Source organism: Tympanuchus pallidicinctus, unplaced genomic scaffold (assembly GCF_026119805.1).
Source record: "Tympanuchus pallidicinctus isolate F22 unplaced genomic scaffold, pur_lepc_1.0 scaffold18, whole genome shotgun sequence".
In the NCBI taxonomy this organism is placed as follows: Eukaryota; Metazoa; Chordata; class Aves; order Galliformes; family Phasianidae; genus Tympanuchus; species Tympanuchus pallidicinctus.
The window spans coordinates 10,915,948-10,932,626 of NW_026294699.1; the positions used below are offsets into that span (position 1 = coordinate 10,915,948).

Consider the following 16,679-nt stretch of genomic DNA (forward strand, 5'->3'; position numbering starts at 1 on the left):
GGAAAAGCATTTTGCAAAGGCTGGATGCTGGGTTTTGTGCAAAGCCTGAGCAGAGTGGCCGGTTTGCAGATCAGCATCCATCCCTTTCCCTGCGCCTCATCCGGGCAGCAACCTCCATGCAGGGGTAACTTCAGTAACTTCTTAAGCTTTTGTAGGTAGATCCAGCTGAGTTCAGGGCTTTCAGTCTGAGGTGGCAGCAGCCAGATCCCAGAGCAGATTCACTGAGGTCCTGTTGGAGGCTGGACATTTGAGAAGCAAATTGGGCATGGCTTTACGGATCTGGGGGTGCTGTGTGCCCACTGCTGATGTGGTTTCATGTCCAAGCATCCCAGTGCTGACTTTTGTCACTTTTTGCTTTACTGGAATTTAGAAATGTATCCCCTCGAAGTGATAGGGCACTTGAAAATATTTTTCTTAGTGAGTTTCATATGCAAATAGTGGAGCAAAGCCAGAGGTCCCTCTCGGGCAGCCTGTTCCTACAGGTTGCTCCACAGAAGTTTGTCTGCCTCTAGCTGTTATGCCAGTGTTCTTACTAGAAAGAATCATGCTTTTCTGCAACCTAAAATTGAGGGTTTCACAGGCTGCAACTGGCAAATTGGCAACCATGCTCCTCTGCTATAGACTGAAAGCCTGTGGCAGAAAGAAAAGAATGAACTGAAAAATAGAATTCTTTGGTAACAGCTTTAGAAGCTGCGGCTGCTGGTGAGCTCTAGAAAGCACACCTGAAATGTAAAAGAAATGTGATAATTGTAGAGCCAGAGAATATGCAGATTGTTACAGAAGGAGTACTTGTCCAACTTAATAACGTGTTCTTCGAATGGGGAAGGAAAGTGGGATGAGTTTATTTGATTTAAAAAAGAAAAAGCTCCACCACTCAGAGGAACTTCAAAATTCGTTTTGGCGAGTGCTGGAACGTTCTGGTTCTGGTTCTGCCTGTACTCATTGCCTGCTCTGCTGGTTCTGTTTCCTGGCTGGGAGGAGGAAATTAAGCTTTGCCCTGTTGTGCTTCCATAGAGCAGCAGCAGCTGATTCTGTCACCCTGTTCTATTTCAAACCGAATTGCCACGGTCCTGCAGACTTCTCCTTTTTGGTCAGCTCTTAAAATGCCCAAGAGGAGCTTTCTCTGAACATGCAGTTTACCAATCTCAGAAGCACATCATTTTTAATCCATTCTAAAAATAGTTGCATGCAGTGGCTGCTTTAATTATTAATAAAACGGAAGGATTTGTGTATTTTTTTTTTCTGTGTACATCTGTGTTAAGCTGGGATGGCTCTGGGCTGTTGGCTTGTCGTGTGAGATGAGGCAGTCCTTTTTCTGCGGGATGTTTCAGCTGATGGGCCGTTGCTGTGGAATTCCAGTGGAAGTGCAAAAGAAATATATATTTATGCACATCTTCACTGCACCCAGCATAGAGCTACTGTGTGCAAATGCTGCTGGGGCTGCTGGAAGTGCAGGGCCTGGCAGATGAGAGGCATCTGTGCCGGGGGAAAAGACCATCTTGAGTTATCTGTGAGCGTTCATCCTCGTGCTGAAGGATAGAACTTGGTGGGGAAGAGGCTCCCTCAAAGGCTCAGTCTTATAAATACTTTTCTTGGTTCTTTTTTTCTCCCGGTGCTGGGCGAGTCAGAGCTCTCATGTTTGGCTCTGTAGTTACTTTTTCTGACCTAAGAGTTTAATGGATACTGAGCTACTTGAATTATTGAGGCTGTGCTGAGCAGCCCTTGCTAAACAGCAGAATTTAGGCTTGTAGCTGGTAATAGATCAAGTAGAAATGGAGATTGGTGCAAGTTTCTTGATCTCATTTTTGCCTTAACCTCTCTGTTATTGAGTGGAATTGGAGAGAGGGAAATGATGTCTCAGTTGTGGCCCTTGCAAAGGAAAAATTCTTGATGCTGTCTTTTCCCTCAGTATTTCTATTTTCTCCTCGGTGAAGTCGTGTTCATCTCCAAACCTTTCTGTTTTGGCGAGGTGTTGAGGCTGTTGGAGCAGCGCCTCCAAGGAGGCTGCACAGTGTCTGCTAGGACCTGGTGCCGAGGTCACCTCCAGGAGCCCTGAACCATTCTTGGTTCAAAACCTGCATTGTAAGATGAGTGAAACAAGTGCAGCAAAATCTTGTTGAAGCACATAAGCATGTAGCATAGAAAACAAGGAGGCTTTGGCACAAAGAGACGTGCAATAAATCCATACTTTGCAACAACGGAACAAAGCAGCAAAGTGCATTTCCAATCACAGATAAAGAAAACGATGCTCGTGTTTAACATTTGGGTTTCTTACAGGAATTAAGACCAGGTAGTATTGTAAGGGGTGTGATTGCTGCAAGGCTTTATTTGTTCTGAAGATTTCTTACTGTGATATTTTGTTTTGCAGTATTATGTGCCAAGAATCTTGCAAAGAAAGATTTCTTCAGTAAGTATGCCTTAATTGTATAACCTTCTGCTCTTGCTTAATGAGGTTTATCTCTAGACTGTGCTTTACTGTCCTGGCTCATTTTTGGATGTGATTTGTTCTGTGGTTCATGCTTGCAGTAGCATTGCATTACTACACAAACACACGTTGCCCTGAACTGTATTTGGGTGATGCAGGCTCCAGTGTTGGAAAGACCAAGGATCTCAGATTCTTGTTGAAAGTCTGGCCAATGACACTGCAAGCAGGTTGCTACTTGCACTTCTTCCTGTGGTTTACCAGTAGCATCCATCTCTTGTGGAAGTATTTGCAAAACATGCCATGGGTGCAAGAAAAGTATCCCAGAGCTGCAGTCTCAATGTTATGTTAAGGATTGAATAAAAATGCCTACTTTCCAGTATGCTTATAGCATTTAAGCACTGTTAAATTAAGCACGTTTTGCCTGTTTCCTAAATAGTTTTACTATTTATGGCAGATACAAACATGTAGGGCAGAAGTACCTCGTTCTTTAAATAGGAACTGCTTTCTCTATTTTCAGTTTGGGGATGATGGCACCTTTCCTTTCTTGAGGGGAGAAAACGTGCAGGACTTCATGATATCATTATCTGGGCAGAAACAAAACGAAAAGCACGAAGTGTAACAGCCCCTTTTCCCTTCCACAGGACTTCCTGACCCGTTTGCAAAAATAGTTGTTGATGGGTCAGGTCAGTGCCACTCAACTGACACTGTGAAGAACACATTGGACCCCAAATGGAACCAGCATTATGATCTGTGAGTTGTTCATTAGGTCATAAGTAAACTCGTGTGTGTGTATAGATATATATATGTATTGCAGGCATTTATCTGATAGATGAAAGGGAAGAATTGCCACTGGTGCTTCATCATGTGTTACCAAGAAGAATCATGTTTGCTGAGGAGGACTGATTTTGCAATGACAGAAAACTGCCTGCTAGTAAAGGTTTGCTTCTGTTGCCTGTAGGTGTTTGAATTTGGAGGTGTGTGTATGTTAGGTACAGAGCACCACGGCGTGGAGTGAGCAGTTCAGCTTTTAGAACAGATTGTCCTGGCAGTGATTCATTGTCTTCAAAATATTACAAATATAAATTTTAAGAAAGTTTTCTACATCAATTAGTTTGATGCTGAGGTTTTAATGGGGCTGCCTGTGGTTAATTTGTGCTGCAGCAATATCAATTAAATGTGCTATGTAACGTGCAGTAACTCATTAATAACACCATTCCAGGCTTAAGCACTTCTGTGTTTATAATAAAGGAGCGTGACCAACGTACTCCAGTGTATCAGAATTTGTAGCACAGAAATGCTGTGGAGTGAGGTGGTATTTTCTTCTGAAATGACTCTTCTGATATGTATTTTTTGTAGATATGTTGGGAAGACAGATTCCATAACCATCAGTGTATGGAACCATAAAAAAATCCACAAGAAACAGGGAGCTGGCTTCCTGGGGTGTGTGCGACTCCTCTCCAATGCCATCAGCAGGCTAAAAGACACCGGATGTAAGAGCAGCTCCTGCCTGGCACAGTCAGGAACCTTCAGTGCCTCGTGTCTGAGTAGTGAGTAGTGTTCTCTCCCAGCCCCTCCGTGTTTTGTTGATGTTTGCAATTCTTGTTTGCAGACCAGCGTTTGGATCTATGCAAACTAAATCCCACGGATACTGATGCTGTGCGAGGCCAAATAGTGGGTAAGAATACTCTTAGTTAAACATTTATCTTCTTAAATACACCATCAGGGCAAATGATGAATTGAAAAAGACACCCGTGGTTACTGCTTCAGAGCCTTTTCTGTGTTGTTTCTTCAGGTTTTAATGGGATTAGGTTACATAACAGCAATTGTTCTGTTGCACTCCTGCAAACGAGTTGATTTGCTCTTATTTAATAATGGCAAACAATATTAAGAGGAGGGAGTGCATTTGGCAAGGTTCCTATTGCAGCTCTGGAAGGGTGAAATGTTACTGTAAAACTAATAGCTTTTGGACCAAGATGACAGGCAAAAGGGACATCACCTGGATAGGAGGGACCTAAAGAAGGTAAAAGAAATTCTGCAAATTGCTGTTTCAATGCCATCCTCCCCCTGCCCTGCCCTGAGCCCAAGCTTTTCAATAGCCGTACATCAATATGTTCAGCAAAATCAGAATTCTCACCGTAATGATGACATCTAGTGGTGAGCAATTTCCTCCCAGCTCACCTTCCCCATGAAATGCAGATGTGGGGCCTGATATTTGATATTCACAGGAACAGAATCAGCTTCAGTTTTGATGATGTGATGCCTCTCATGTCTTTCCACCCTATTTAAAAAGTCAGTAATGTGTCAGGGTTGTGGGGGGAGCTGGGGCGAGGGATGTGCTCTCATGTGTGCAGTATAGTTTTAGTGTTCTGCAGTGTTTTACCCTGTGTAAATGTGGGTTGTCTGGTTTGTTGTTGTTGTTTAGGGAACAATTATGAACTTGCCTTTGGTTTTTATTTCAGTCAGTTTACAGACACGGGACAGAATAGGCACCGGAGGTTCTGTGGTAGACTGCAGAGGGCTTTTGGAGAATGAAGGGTAAGGATTCCTTTCTTTACATTTCCTCAGAAAACAGGTTTATATGTGGGAAGAATATAATGACTGTTAACTTCTCTGGGAATACCTAACAGGTAGTAAAGCTGTAGCTGAATGTAGCTCAAAGAAAATCAGCTGAACTGACAAGGACTTGATAGTTCTTGTTACCTGTGCTTCTGGCACTTCTGTTCGGCTAAGAAATTTGGTGTAAGGAAATGGCATATCTTGGGTTGGAAATGACTTGAAGTAACGGAGAGAGAAAGGGAGAGAGAGAAAGACATTTGTTTCTGCATTCACTTCTGTGATGGAAAATCTTGAAGTTTCCCCATTTTCAGAACGGTTTATGAAGATTCTGGACCAGGGAGGCCACTGAGCTGTTTTATGGAAGAACCAGCACCCTACACAGACACTACAGGGGCTGCAGGTGGAGGCAATTGTCGCTTTGTAGAGTCTCCCAGTCAAGATCAGAGGCTTCAGGCACAGCGCCTTCGGACTCCTGAAGTCAGAGGTCATGTACAGACACCTCAGAACAGACCTCATGGTCACCAGTCTCCTGACCTACCTGAAGGCTATGGTAAGAATTTTCCAGAACCATTCCATTTAAGTTTTCAAAAGGCTTCAGAGGACATTCTCCCATTTTACCATCCTGATGTGGTTTACCTGTTAGGACGTGCAGTATCCGTGAGCATCTGATGGTCTGCATTTTGGAAAAGGAACTGAGCAGTGCAGCTGCAAGTTTGAGATTGTCTAATTAGCAGTTGTCTACTCCAGGATACACTGAGGGGTTGATGGTAAATTAAACATGAGGTTGTGGTGTGATGCTGTTACAGAAAATTCACTGCTAATCTTGGCATTGTATCTAGGGAGAAACGAATGTAAAGAGCTCTTTAAACTAGAGCAGTAATGCTATTTTTTCCTTCCCCCTTGGCGTATCGTGTAGGTTTGAGCCCACATTTGAGAAAAGATCAGGAAAATATAAAAGCAAAGAAGCCAGTAGTACAGAAGATTAGGAAGGATAAGATTAAGGAGAATTTAAAGCTTGGAAAAGAGCACGCCAAATCTAGGAGGAAAGAAATCCAGTTTGGGGGTTTGAGATGTCTCAAGATCTAAAAATAAAAATACAAACTGAGACATGCTGGATTTTTGAGTTTGAAAAGGATTGCTGAACTGCAGTCAAGTAAACTTGTGAGGACTGTGTTTAAGAGCAAAGCAGTCCGTGCTGCAAGAGATCAGGTGGGGTGGCTCAAATACTGTCTCCTAGCTCTGACAGAAAGGCAATGTGCTCTAATGGCTTCAAACAAACTGTTTATTCAGGTTGGTTTTTTTTAGAGCTGTGCCTTACCATAATCTTCCATCCATCTTCACAGAACAAAGAACAACGGTACAGGGACAGGTTTATTTTTTGCACACGCAGACTGGAGTTAGCACCTGGCATGACCCTAGGATACCAAGGTATGTATTTCTAGTGACAAACTCGGGACCATGGGGGGGATTCTGTGCATGTACAGATGTAAGCTGGGTCTTTTAGAGCAAAAATCTGTGAAATCTTTAAGAATGATAATTATGAAGTGGACTTTCTAAACTTAAAGGAGAGACATGAGCAGAGGGTGATTTTGGATCTCTCCAGTTAGCTTTTTGCCATACATTCAATATGACTTTTTGAAAGGGTGAATTACCTACCAGTGGATCATGTGAAACAAGCAAAGAAAAGTGTGTAGTCCTTCAGGAAACCACTTGACAAACCCTTCCAAAAATGTCAAGGTGACTTCATTATTGGTTTTGTGAAGTTGGATTTCTGAATCAAATATTTTTTGTTTAAAACCAGTTTGGACTACAAATGACATAAAAAAGTGACTGCTTTTTGTGTATTGGATTAGTAATTTCTGCTGTAGTAGCGCCCATTCTTGTACAACCCAAGCAGAGAGATTACTTGTTATCTTTAAACTTGAAGTAGTGTTGGGGTTTTTATGCTTCAGACCAATGATTTGCAGCTAGGAAATACGGATCCTCCACATGATTAATTTAGAAAAGCCTCTTTAAAACTTAACCTGCACTTAATCCAGGTCTTTGTGACTAAGGTCTGTCTGTCTTCCTTGAGGAGCTCTGAATCTGGGCTGTTTCACTGCACACCCAATTCTGTGGTAAAGCACGGCGTTTGTAACTCTTCAGCTGCTGTGTTCATTGTGTGATAGACCAGTGTGATACAGGATATTAGAAATATTATATGCAGTAGTGTAAGCAAAAGTGTTGATATAGCCACAGGATATGGGAGGATATGAAAAAATGAGGTTTAGAGAGAGATAAAATAGCTGATGTTAGATTAGCTGGTGTTGTTGGAAGAGGAAATGACAATACTCATTCTTCATGTCACTCAAGTCTGGCTTGGATGCCCAAAGCCTTATTTCTTCTTCAAGTGATCCTGATTTACTTAATGAAAGCTACTGCTTCTTTTTGCTGCAGATCTGAGCCAGATTTTTTTTACCAGCAATGTAAGTGGACACGTTCCTCTTAAGAAGTGGAGATGGCTTTGCTTTACCACCAAGTTACAGTGCAAAAATGTAACCTTGGCGTTTAGCACAGATGTAGGTTAAAACTTGATGTAATCAAATCTTAAAGCACTTTCAGATGCACAGCTGACTGAAACAAATGGCTACAGCTATAATCTTCTTTCAAGGAGCCTAACAAAGGCTGGTCTGTCTCCCTGTGTACCCCATGCTGGCTTATGCCATCCCTTGACAGTAATGAAGCCTTTGATGTACAAATTGTTCCACCTTTTGTAAAGCCTCTCATACCCTTATGCTGAGGTTGGGTTGTTAGATTTAGGTAAGGAAATCTACAGTGATGTCTTCAACCCTGCATAATAGATGAACTCACCTCAGCTGTCCAGAGAATCCCTCCCTGCACAGCATTTCTGCCAAAACAAGTCTCCAGATTCCCCTCCTGCTTTTTCTTGCCACTGTGGTATTTTACTGCACGGGTTGGTAGCTCTAAAGCATTTTAAATTCTCGAGTTGTAAATACATGCTGAGTGTTGGATTTCACTGCTATTGTGTACCTGGAGGTGAGTGACTGCCTTTAGCAGCGCTGACAAAGAACGGCACCTTGAAGCTGTCAGGAATGACAGGGACCAACGGTCAGTGAAGCCTTCCTGGGAGCGATTTCTCATGCTGAAGTTTCTAACCTTGCTAATTAAAGAGGTGAATTTGTCTTTTTAGGTGATCTTAGTGTTGGCTGCCTCGGCTTCTTAACCCCCTGCTTATTTGGAGGCAGTGGTTGCTTTGGAGGCCTTTCATTTGTAGGTTTCCTGCGCACGGCAGGCATTAATGTTAATAGGATTTCTCTTTTTTTTCTGTGAATTTTTTTGCTACAAGGAAGATCTTCCTCTCCTTTTGCAGCTCTGCCTAAATGATGATGTTGCATGTTGAGGTTACTTTTAAGCCGCGTGGCTTTGTTACTTCCAAGGACAGCTTACAAAGCTGCACTGCTTAGATGGAGGATTCTAAAAAGGCAACATTAAAGTAGCTATCGTGTGCTTCTTCGTAGCCTGGAATCTCTGAGAGCCAACTTCACTCCCCCTCTCCATGCCCTGTATGTAATTGTTTCCACCTTCCGTTCGGCAGCGCTTTAACTTTGTTTGCTTTCCTCCTCAGAGACCTTAACAGTGTGAATTGCGATGAGCTGGGACCTCTGCCTCCAGGTTGGGAAGTCAGGAGTACGGTTTCAGGAAGAATATATTTTGTAGATCATAACAACAGAACCACACAATTCACAGATCCACGACTACATCACATCATGAAGTAAGAAGCTTGCAGGATAAATAATTCATCTAAAGTTTGGATTCTTAGACCATTTATTTTTGTACAGTTTTAACTACAGTCTGGGAGTCATGAGGGACTGAAAAAAAAATCAGTGTGTAATGATATTAGGCAACAGATAGGCAAGGAGGTGGATTTCTGTGTGGGTCTAATCAGGGTCTGAATGTTAGTTGTCAGCCCCAGCTTTGTCTAAACTTCATGCAAAGTCTCTACAAAACTGCTTTTATTATGCTTTGCAGTCCCCAGGGAGGGCTTGCATATTTCTGCACAATGCTGATCTTTTAAGTTGGTTTGATAAAAGTGCACCAAGTTGTGTTGGAGAAAATAGGCAGTGCTAGAAATGCTGAGGTGTGGGGTGGAGGATCTGCCAGGCAGTTCCACAGCACTCCACTCATGTCTCTCTGGCTTAGCAGTTCAGTTCTGTGGTGGACATGAGCTGGCTTTGTGCTCCCTTGAGCTCCAGACAACAGGAATATAAAGCCAACTGGAGTCAGGTCGCCTGGTGCTGTGCACAGCCAGCTCAGGTTTAGCAGGATGTAATCAATTCAAGCTCTGCATCATGCAAAAGCAGCTGCACTGTTACAGAACTGACCCTGGAAGAAGCCTCATTGTGTGCATCGTGCCTGAGTTCAGAATTTGCCTTGGATCCAATTTGGCTGTGCTTGAAACCTACTGCAGAATCTCTTACCTAAAAAATAAAATGGATCCTCAGCCCAAATAAAGGCATGACCAGTGAGGATGTTTGAAGCTTCATCTATGTGGGACACGTACAAATATCTCGTCCAATAACTGTAGAGGCAGTTCTGTTCTACTGTTATCCCTGCTTTGGGTGGAGCTGGAAAAAAAAATCACTGCAGTTGTTAGATGGTTCCATTTATAAAGCTGTTGCTTCATTAGAGATCTTTTCATGCTCTTCAAGATGTATGGGAGAAGCACCAGAAAGTTTTATTGTTTTTACATCTTCCTTGTTGTAATGCTTCTAGAATGAATATTTTGCTTTCCTTTCAAAGTCATCAATGCCAGCTAAAAGAGCCCAGCCAGCAGCCTCTGCCAGCTCCAAACGAGGGGTCAGTGGAAGAGGGTGAAGAGTTGCCTGCACAGAGATATGAAAGAGACTTGGTGCAAAAGCTGAAAGTTCTCAGACATGAGCTCTCCCTTCAGCAGCCACAGGCAGGTCACTGCCGCATTGAGGTATCCAGAGAGGAAATATTTGAGGTATGTGATGGGCTCTGTACTACTAATATCAGCTTCTCTTACTCAAGTTTAATGAAACTGGTCTTACATCAAGTCTGTTTAATGAGAGAACTGGTGAATCCAGCGGTATCACATGGATTATCAGAACTCTAAATTAAAGAAAAAGCATTCTTTTAGTTTCGTGTTTTAACGTGGACATTGGTAAGAAGAGATTCTGAGTAGTTTGGGGTTCTTTTGCCAATGCAAATGTTTAGTTGCTGAAAGTCTTTCACCTTACATGAGCAAAGCTAGATTATGTAAACTTCACATGGATTTTGCTGACAAATTTGAGCATTCTTTTTCGTTTAGAAAATACAGCAGTTGAAAACTGCTGAAAGCAGTTGGAAAGGAATGGCATCTGCTTGCTATTACCACTGTGTATGTAGTGTGCAAGAGGTAACTCTAATTGGCCATTCTTCTATTCTTAGATTGGATTATTTTTTAAGTACCTTTGTAGCAAAAGGGAATTAAGCTTTTTGTGGACTTTACACCAACAAATATTAGTGCTGTCATTGAAATGTGCTTTAGATTAGCTCTTTAGCAGAATGCTTTCTGTAGCTGAGTAAAAAATCTGTGTTACACTAATTCTTAGAGCTTCTTAGAGCTAATTATAGAAAAGAAATGAAATGTCTAATCTGTTAAAAAAAAACCCCAACCTATAAATATATGTGTACACGTGTACAGGAATCCTACCGTCAGATAATGAAGATGAGGCCAAAGGATTTGAAAAAGAGGCTTATGGTAAAATTTCGAGGCGAGGAAGGCCTGGATTATGGAGGAGTAGCAAGGTGGGATTTCAGTTTTTCTGACACTTTGTAGCTGTGAAATTGGTGTTTCTTTGTGTGTGTGTGTTTTTCAGTGAGTCTTGCTCAGACTTGATTTGTTTAAATATGTCTGTGACAGTGTTTAGGGAATGGGTGAGGAATGAGATGGCATTGTCTCATGGCTTACTAGCTATGTTAATTCATGGTAATTTCTTCACTACTTATAAACCAAAACCAAGCTAGGAAGCTGATAACTGTGTTAATGGTTCACAATAACTGTGTTGTCTGAAGTTTAAATGCAAGTTGCTTTCTTCTAAAATAACACTTTTTCTTGGCAGAGAATGGTTGTATTTACTGTGCCATGAAATGTTGAATCCATACTATGGACTCTTCCAGTACTCTACAGATAATATTTACATGCTGCAAATCAATCCAGATTCCTCTATTAACCCTGTAAGTATTGACTTCTGAGCAATATGTGTACTTCAAGAGCTTGTCTCCTGCAGCTGATCACTGCAGCTGTTTTTTTCATGATGAGAACATACAGTGACGTGGGGTAAAAACATGTTAGCAAGTCTTGTGTTGTTATGGTACAGAGGAGCAGGGTTTGCACAGAAGTAACGTGAGAGAAGAGTTCTCTTTTGATAAGTACCTGAAATCTTTTGGCTGTCATTTGAGACTCCTTGGTGCTGGCAGGGGTGCATGTTGATTCTGGGATAGGTAAAAGTACTCTTCATTTTAACTACAGGTGATGGTGCAGACACTGCATGGTCTCTGTGACTGCAGGGGCTTGTAAGCCTTGCTTTCCCTTTCTCAATCAGCTCCTGTGTCGTTTGGGTGTTTTCTTCCTCACTATTGGAGGCCTTGTATTGATGTAAGCCCTAAAAGGAGCAGCAGTTCTGTTTGCAAGGTCTAAAGCACTTGTACATAATTTATTAGGTAAAGTGCAGAGACTTGTTTGATATGTTTAATCATTAAATGCTTCTCGGTTATGTTATGAGGAAAAAATTGTGGTTCCTTTTGCCCAGAGGGCTGCAGATGACTTATACTGAAATGGCCACCAGATGTCAGTGTTAGAATGCCTTTGTGCTGCCTGATGTTCTCCTCTCTCTGCAGGACCACTTGTCTTATTTCCATTTTGTTGGTCGGATAATGGGTTTGGCTGTGTTCCATGGACACTATATCAATGGGGGGTTCACGGTGCCCTTTTATAAACAGCTCCTGGGGAAACCCATTCAGCTCTCTGATCTGGAATCTGTTGACCCAGAACTGCACAAAAGTTTAGTCTGGATTCTGTAAGTACTGTATTTGTAAGTTGTCTTGCTGTGGAGAAGATCGTGCTTTACAGAAAATAGAAGCGTCAGTAGTGGGGGAGATGAGTACAGGATTCCTGAGTAACAATTTCTGTGCCAAAAAGCTCAAGGTATTGGAGGAAAAAATGCTCATGCGAGCTGTGTTAGGCCTCCTTGTAGTAAATTAGGTTCTAATTTAAGTGTTGCATGAGTGTGGTAGAATACTACAGTATCAAAATCCTCAGAACTCTCCTGAGTTTGGAAGTACAACCTTTGGCCATAAGAAAACGTGGATTTAAAATTAAAAAAAAAAGAAGGGAAACTAATTTTGATTAAAAAGAAAATAAATTGAATTAATTTGAACTTTGTACTTGTACAATTTAGAACAAAATCCATCATCACTAAGTGTAGCTTTGGGATTCTTTAGCATTGCTCTGCACTGTCACTTTTTCATAAAGACTGTTTTGAATTTATGTTTAAAGCTATTGGTGTGTTATTGAAAATAAAATAATTGATTTCTTCTGTGCTTCACTGAGTACAAGATAGCAAATGGGATCATTGTCTGTGTGTGTTTAGGGTTTAATTACTTATTCATTATCCCAAATACTGCTACAGTCGTAGTGGGGAGAACGACACCTCTGATGGGCTCTGATGAGCAGGCAATAAGCCATACAGAAATCAGTGGTTGTGGCAGCTTCCTCTGGTGGTGTGGAATGCAGGTTGATGGTTACTGGGTTTATCCTGAAGAGTGTGTTCAAATAACGAGCTGCCAGCATCGCCCCTGCAAGTGATCAGAAATACAAAGTGTCCCTTCTGTCTTTCATTTGTTAGAGAGAACGATATCACCCCGGTTCTGGACCACACTTTCTGTGTGGAACACAATGCTTTCGGAAGGATTTTACAGCACGAACTCAAACCAAACGGCAGGAACATTCCAGTGACAGAAGAGAACAAGAAAGAATATGTCAGGTATTGCAGAACAAACACGTATCCTGCAGTGACAGGAAGGCAGCGAACGCAGTGCTTTTTTTATATGGTGGAACTGACGATATTGGGTATTTCAGAGGGAAATAGCTGAGTCATAAACGACCTGCTCTCATGCCACCTACCATAGTAGAGCCTGGGAAGAAGCTGTAAATTGTACTTTGTGTTGTCTGTTAATGGTGTAATAATTAAATGCTGATAGCAAAAGGAATTAATAATAACTTCTTTCGTACAACAAACTGTCTTTTAAAACTTGCTCTGTAAACTTTTCCAGCCTTGCTCTAAAAAGCCCAGTCTTACCCAGCTTATCACCCTGACTTTTTTCCTCCCCCAGGCTGTACGTGAACTGGCGATTTATGAGGGGCATAGAAGCACAGTTCTTGGCTCTGCAGAAAGGTTTTAACGAACTCATTCCCCAGCATCTCCTCAAGCCTTTTGACCAGAAGGAACTTGAGGTACGCATTTTATCCGCTTGGAATATCAGTTCCTAACTCGTACGTTCCATGCCCAAGCACTGATTGGAAAATAAGTAACAACACCATTTATCACCATTTATTTACCAGAAGGCTGTGCATTTGTTTAACCAAACGCTTTCTGTTTTATTCTAGACTTGCTTTGGGTTAATGTTAGTGAGAGGACTGCTTGAACAGGGAAGACAAATACACCGTGTTGTGTAAGCAGGCATAATGCTCAAAGCAGGTGGTCTGGGCAGAGACAGGGAGCATTGCAAGCCTGAAGAGCTGCTGGCAAGACCTAACCTGTTGTTTGCCCCACTGCTTGTTTTCTTCAATGACTGTTTTAATACGTCTGTTTCTATAGACACAGAAGTCATGGTTTACAGCAGCTAAAGTAGAAGTGAGACAGCACACAGAAAATTAATTTGTCTTTGCGATTAATCCTGAGCTGTAGAGTTCTACACCGTTTTTCTTCCTACTTTTTGTGTATTATTTTAAAGAAGGCAGTAGACTGTTTGAGGTACTGGAAGAAATAGTTCAATGGTAGTAGTTTGTGCACACAATTGTTCAGGTGAAGTTACTGTGTTCCATGAGTTAGTTGTTTGAAAAGGCAGATTGTAAATCCAATTAATATTTCAATACTGTCCAAATTAGGATGGTCACAACTGCCCTGATACTGTAAATTAGTCTAAGTGGGTACCATCTTGGTGGCACAAAAAGCTGCTAAATGGCAGCTCTTAGAATGAAATACTCACTGTGGAATATTATGGGAAATTTAGAATATGACACACATTTTGTTTTGAGTGATGATGACTCCCGTATGCCATTTGTTTGTCGTTGCCAGGGTAGCTGGTTAGATTCACGGCCAATAATGACTTCCTCTTTCAATATTTTGCAACCTGGTTTCATCTGGAAAAGAGATTGAAGCAATCTGTCTGGTCTGTGTCAGACACTCTCATAAACAACAGCAAAAAACAGCTGCAAAGTTTTTGTAGTGAGTGGTCAGCTGTGGACAACGGACCAATTAGGATGTAACCATAAGCTGAGCAGCACTTCCCTGTAGTGGGTTATTAGCAGCTCTAGGACAAAGCAGATCAGGAAAACGGTGTCTGTGTCAACTCAGTGTCAACTCAGACTTCATCCAAGTCTGTGCTGTGTCCTCATGAAGATATACTGTACTTTTCAGGTAGCTAGATTTAAAAAGCAGGTCTTGAATGGGCATTTGACTCTGACTTCTGAAAATTCCAGTTCTGGTGTAATCCTGGGCTTCAGTTTCATTGCAGATTAACTGGGGAGATTTACTTCCTGTTCTAAACTGTTTTGGAGCGTTACTGTGTACCAGGAAGGTGGCTCAAGTGCATAAAGAATGCTGGGATTTGTGAAATGACTCCATGTATGTTTTCATAGCTGCAAACCTGAAATGACTTTGAACGTTAAAGCATTTTCTAATGCATTAACAGCTAATCATAGGAGGCCTGGATAAGATAGACCTGAATGACTGGAAGTCAAACACACGTCTGAAGCACTGCATGGCAGATAGCAATATTGTGAAGTGGTTCTGGCAAGCGGTGGAAACATTTGATGAAGAAAGAAGGGCAAGGCTTTTGCAGTTTGTGACGGGTTCGACGCGTGTCCCACTTCAAGGTTTCAAGGCTTTACAAGGTGACTGATGTGGAGGCTGAGTTAACATGCAGTGGGAGGAAGATGGTGTGGAATTTGCTGGGCCCTTCTGGAATATCAGCATGTTGCTGGATAGTTCGATCACTTGCAAACTTTTCATCCCAAGAGCAGTTCTGCATTTATCAGTGGCTGCTGGTGATCGCTTTAGTTGTTGCTGACAAGTCACGCAAGCTGAGCAGCCTGTCCTCATGTAGCACTTAGGCTGGTGTCAATACTGGCTTATCAGTCTCTTACAGTTCTGTGGACTGGCATTAGAATCACTGCATGAAAGCATGTACATGATTATAGAGCAGCCTGAACAATTCTTTTTCATGAGAAGTGTATTCCCATTGATGGTTGGCAACAGACCATCAGGCTTTAAAGCAACTTCCTGAAAGTTGCACTTCTTGTTGTCAGAAAAGGTAGCAGTGTCCCAGACTGTTGTAAGCTGACAGCAGACTGATCTTCAGAATTCAAATACAGAGTTCTGTTTTGCAAGGAAAGTCTTCTTACTTCTGAGCCTTTTCATTTTTGAAAGCATGACTATGTGAAGTTTAACTGCTTTCCCAAATACTGGGCTGCAAGTTTGTTGTCATTAAAAGACCCATCATTTCTGTTATCTCTTCACCAGCTGCAAGTCTGACCCACAGGCTTTGCCCATAGCATACTCATATCTGCATCTGGAACTGTAGTTTTCTCTTGCCTTTTTATAAATAGCAACATATGTGTGCACTAATGCTGTTTTGTTGAAGTGCATTAACTAGAATGTCTGTTTGTAAGGTTCTACAGGCGCTGCAGGACCCAGATTGTTTACCATCCATTTAATAGATGCAAACACAGACAACCTTCCAAAAGCCCACACTTGGTAAGATGAAACGTTTCTGCTTTGTCTTAAAAGAAGCCATCTCAGTCCTGGCTATGGATAAATCCGTGTGATGTGCTTAGATGAATCCAAGTCTGTTCTGCTAGCTTGGAAATACCTGTACTCTGCAGCCTGCAAAATAATTGACTTAAGTTCTTATTGCTTGATTTATGTCTTCTATACCATCTGTGGTTTTTCTCTGCCCCAGAATTGATTATTCTGATAGTGAGATGTTAATTTCCACATATTTCAGCAAAAGTATTCACTGATAAATTGCTCATAGCAATGAATCTTCATTCGGGATTAGAAAGAGTAGTTTTTAGATGTAAAATGTAAGAAAAGAATGCTATTTGATACAGAACTGAGCTCTCGTATGGAAGCCTCACTCTATTAGGGAAAGGAAATCATTTGACTAGAAGCACAGATTGTCTTCAGGCAGAGCAAGGAGCAGGCCTGCCTGGTGTCTTGCTTTCTATGCAGCCTCCTGCATCTCCTCCTCCCAGACCCAGCCCAAGTAAGAGATTCCTGCTGCAGCAGTACAGTTATTTCTTTGATGTTCCTCCTTTGGCCATTGAAGGGGCTGAGGCTTTGATGTTGATTTTACAAATGCTATCTTTCTGTAGCTAATCTGGGGTTTGCATGTGAGGGTTTTTGGTTTT

At 41.8% G+C, this 16,679-nt stretch overlaps 1 protein-coding gene across 4 annotated transcripts in view; it reads left to right on the forward strand.

The window, feature by feature from the left end:
* The window catches only part of SMURF1 (SMAD specific E3 ubiquitin protein ligase 1), a 42,651-nt gene that overhangs the window by 22,247 nt on the left and 3,725 nt on the right, over positions 1-16,679 (forward strand). The window contains exons 2-17 of one of the 4 annotated variants that reach the window (XM_052679670.1): positions 2,369-2,407; positions 3,067-3,175; positions 3,782-3,915; positions 4,035-4,100; positions 4,885-4,960; positions 5,278-5,531; positions 6,325-6,409; positions 8,607-8,753; positions 9,782-9,986; positions 10,689-10,792; positions 11,107-11,221; positions 11,885-12,063; positions 12,892-13,029; positions 13,379-13,499; positions 14,960-15,161; positions 15,939-16,023. In XM_052679670.1, the coding sequence (XP_052535630.1) occupies positions 2,369-2,407; positions 3,067-3,175; positions 3,782-3,915; positions 4,035-4,100; positions 4,885-4,960; positions 5,278-5,531; positions 6,325-6,409; positions 8,607-8,753; positions 9,782-9,986; positions 10,689-10,792; positions 11,107-11,221; positions 11,885-12,063; positions 12,892-13,029; positions 13,379-13,499; positions 14,960-15,161; positions 15,939-16,023 (2,059 nt within the window). The remainder of the gene's footprint in view (positions 1-2,368; positions 2,408-3,066; positions 3,176-3,781; positions 3,916-4,034; positions 4,101-4,884; positions 4,961-5,277; positions 5,532-6,324; positions 6,410-8,606; positions 8,754-9,781; positions 9,987-10,688; positions 10,793-11,106; positions 11,222-11,884; positions 12,064-12,891; positions 13,030-13,378; positions 13,500-14,959; positions 15,162-15,938; positions 16,024-16,679) is intronic. The other 3 variants (XM_052679671.1, XM_052679672.1, XM_052679673.1) reach the window with 3 other exon arrangements.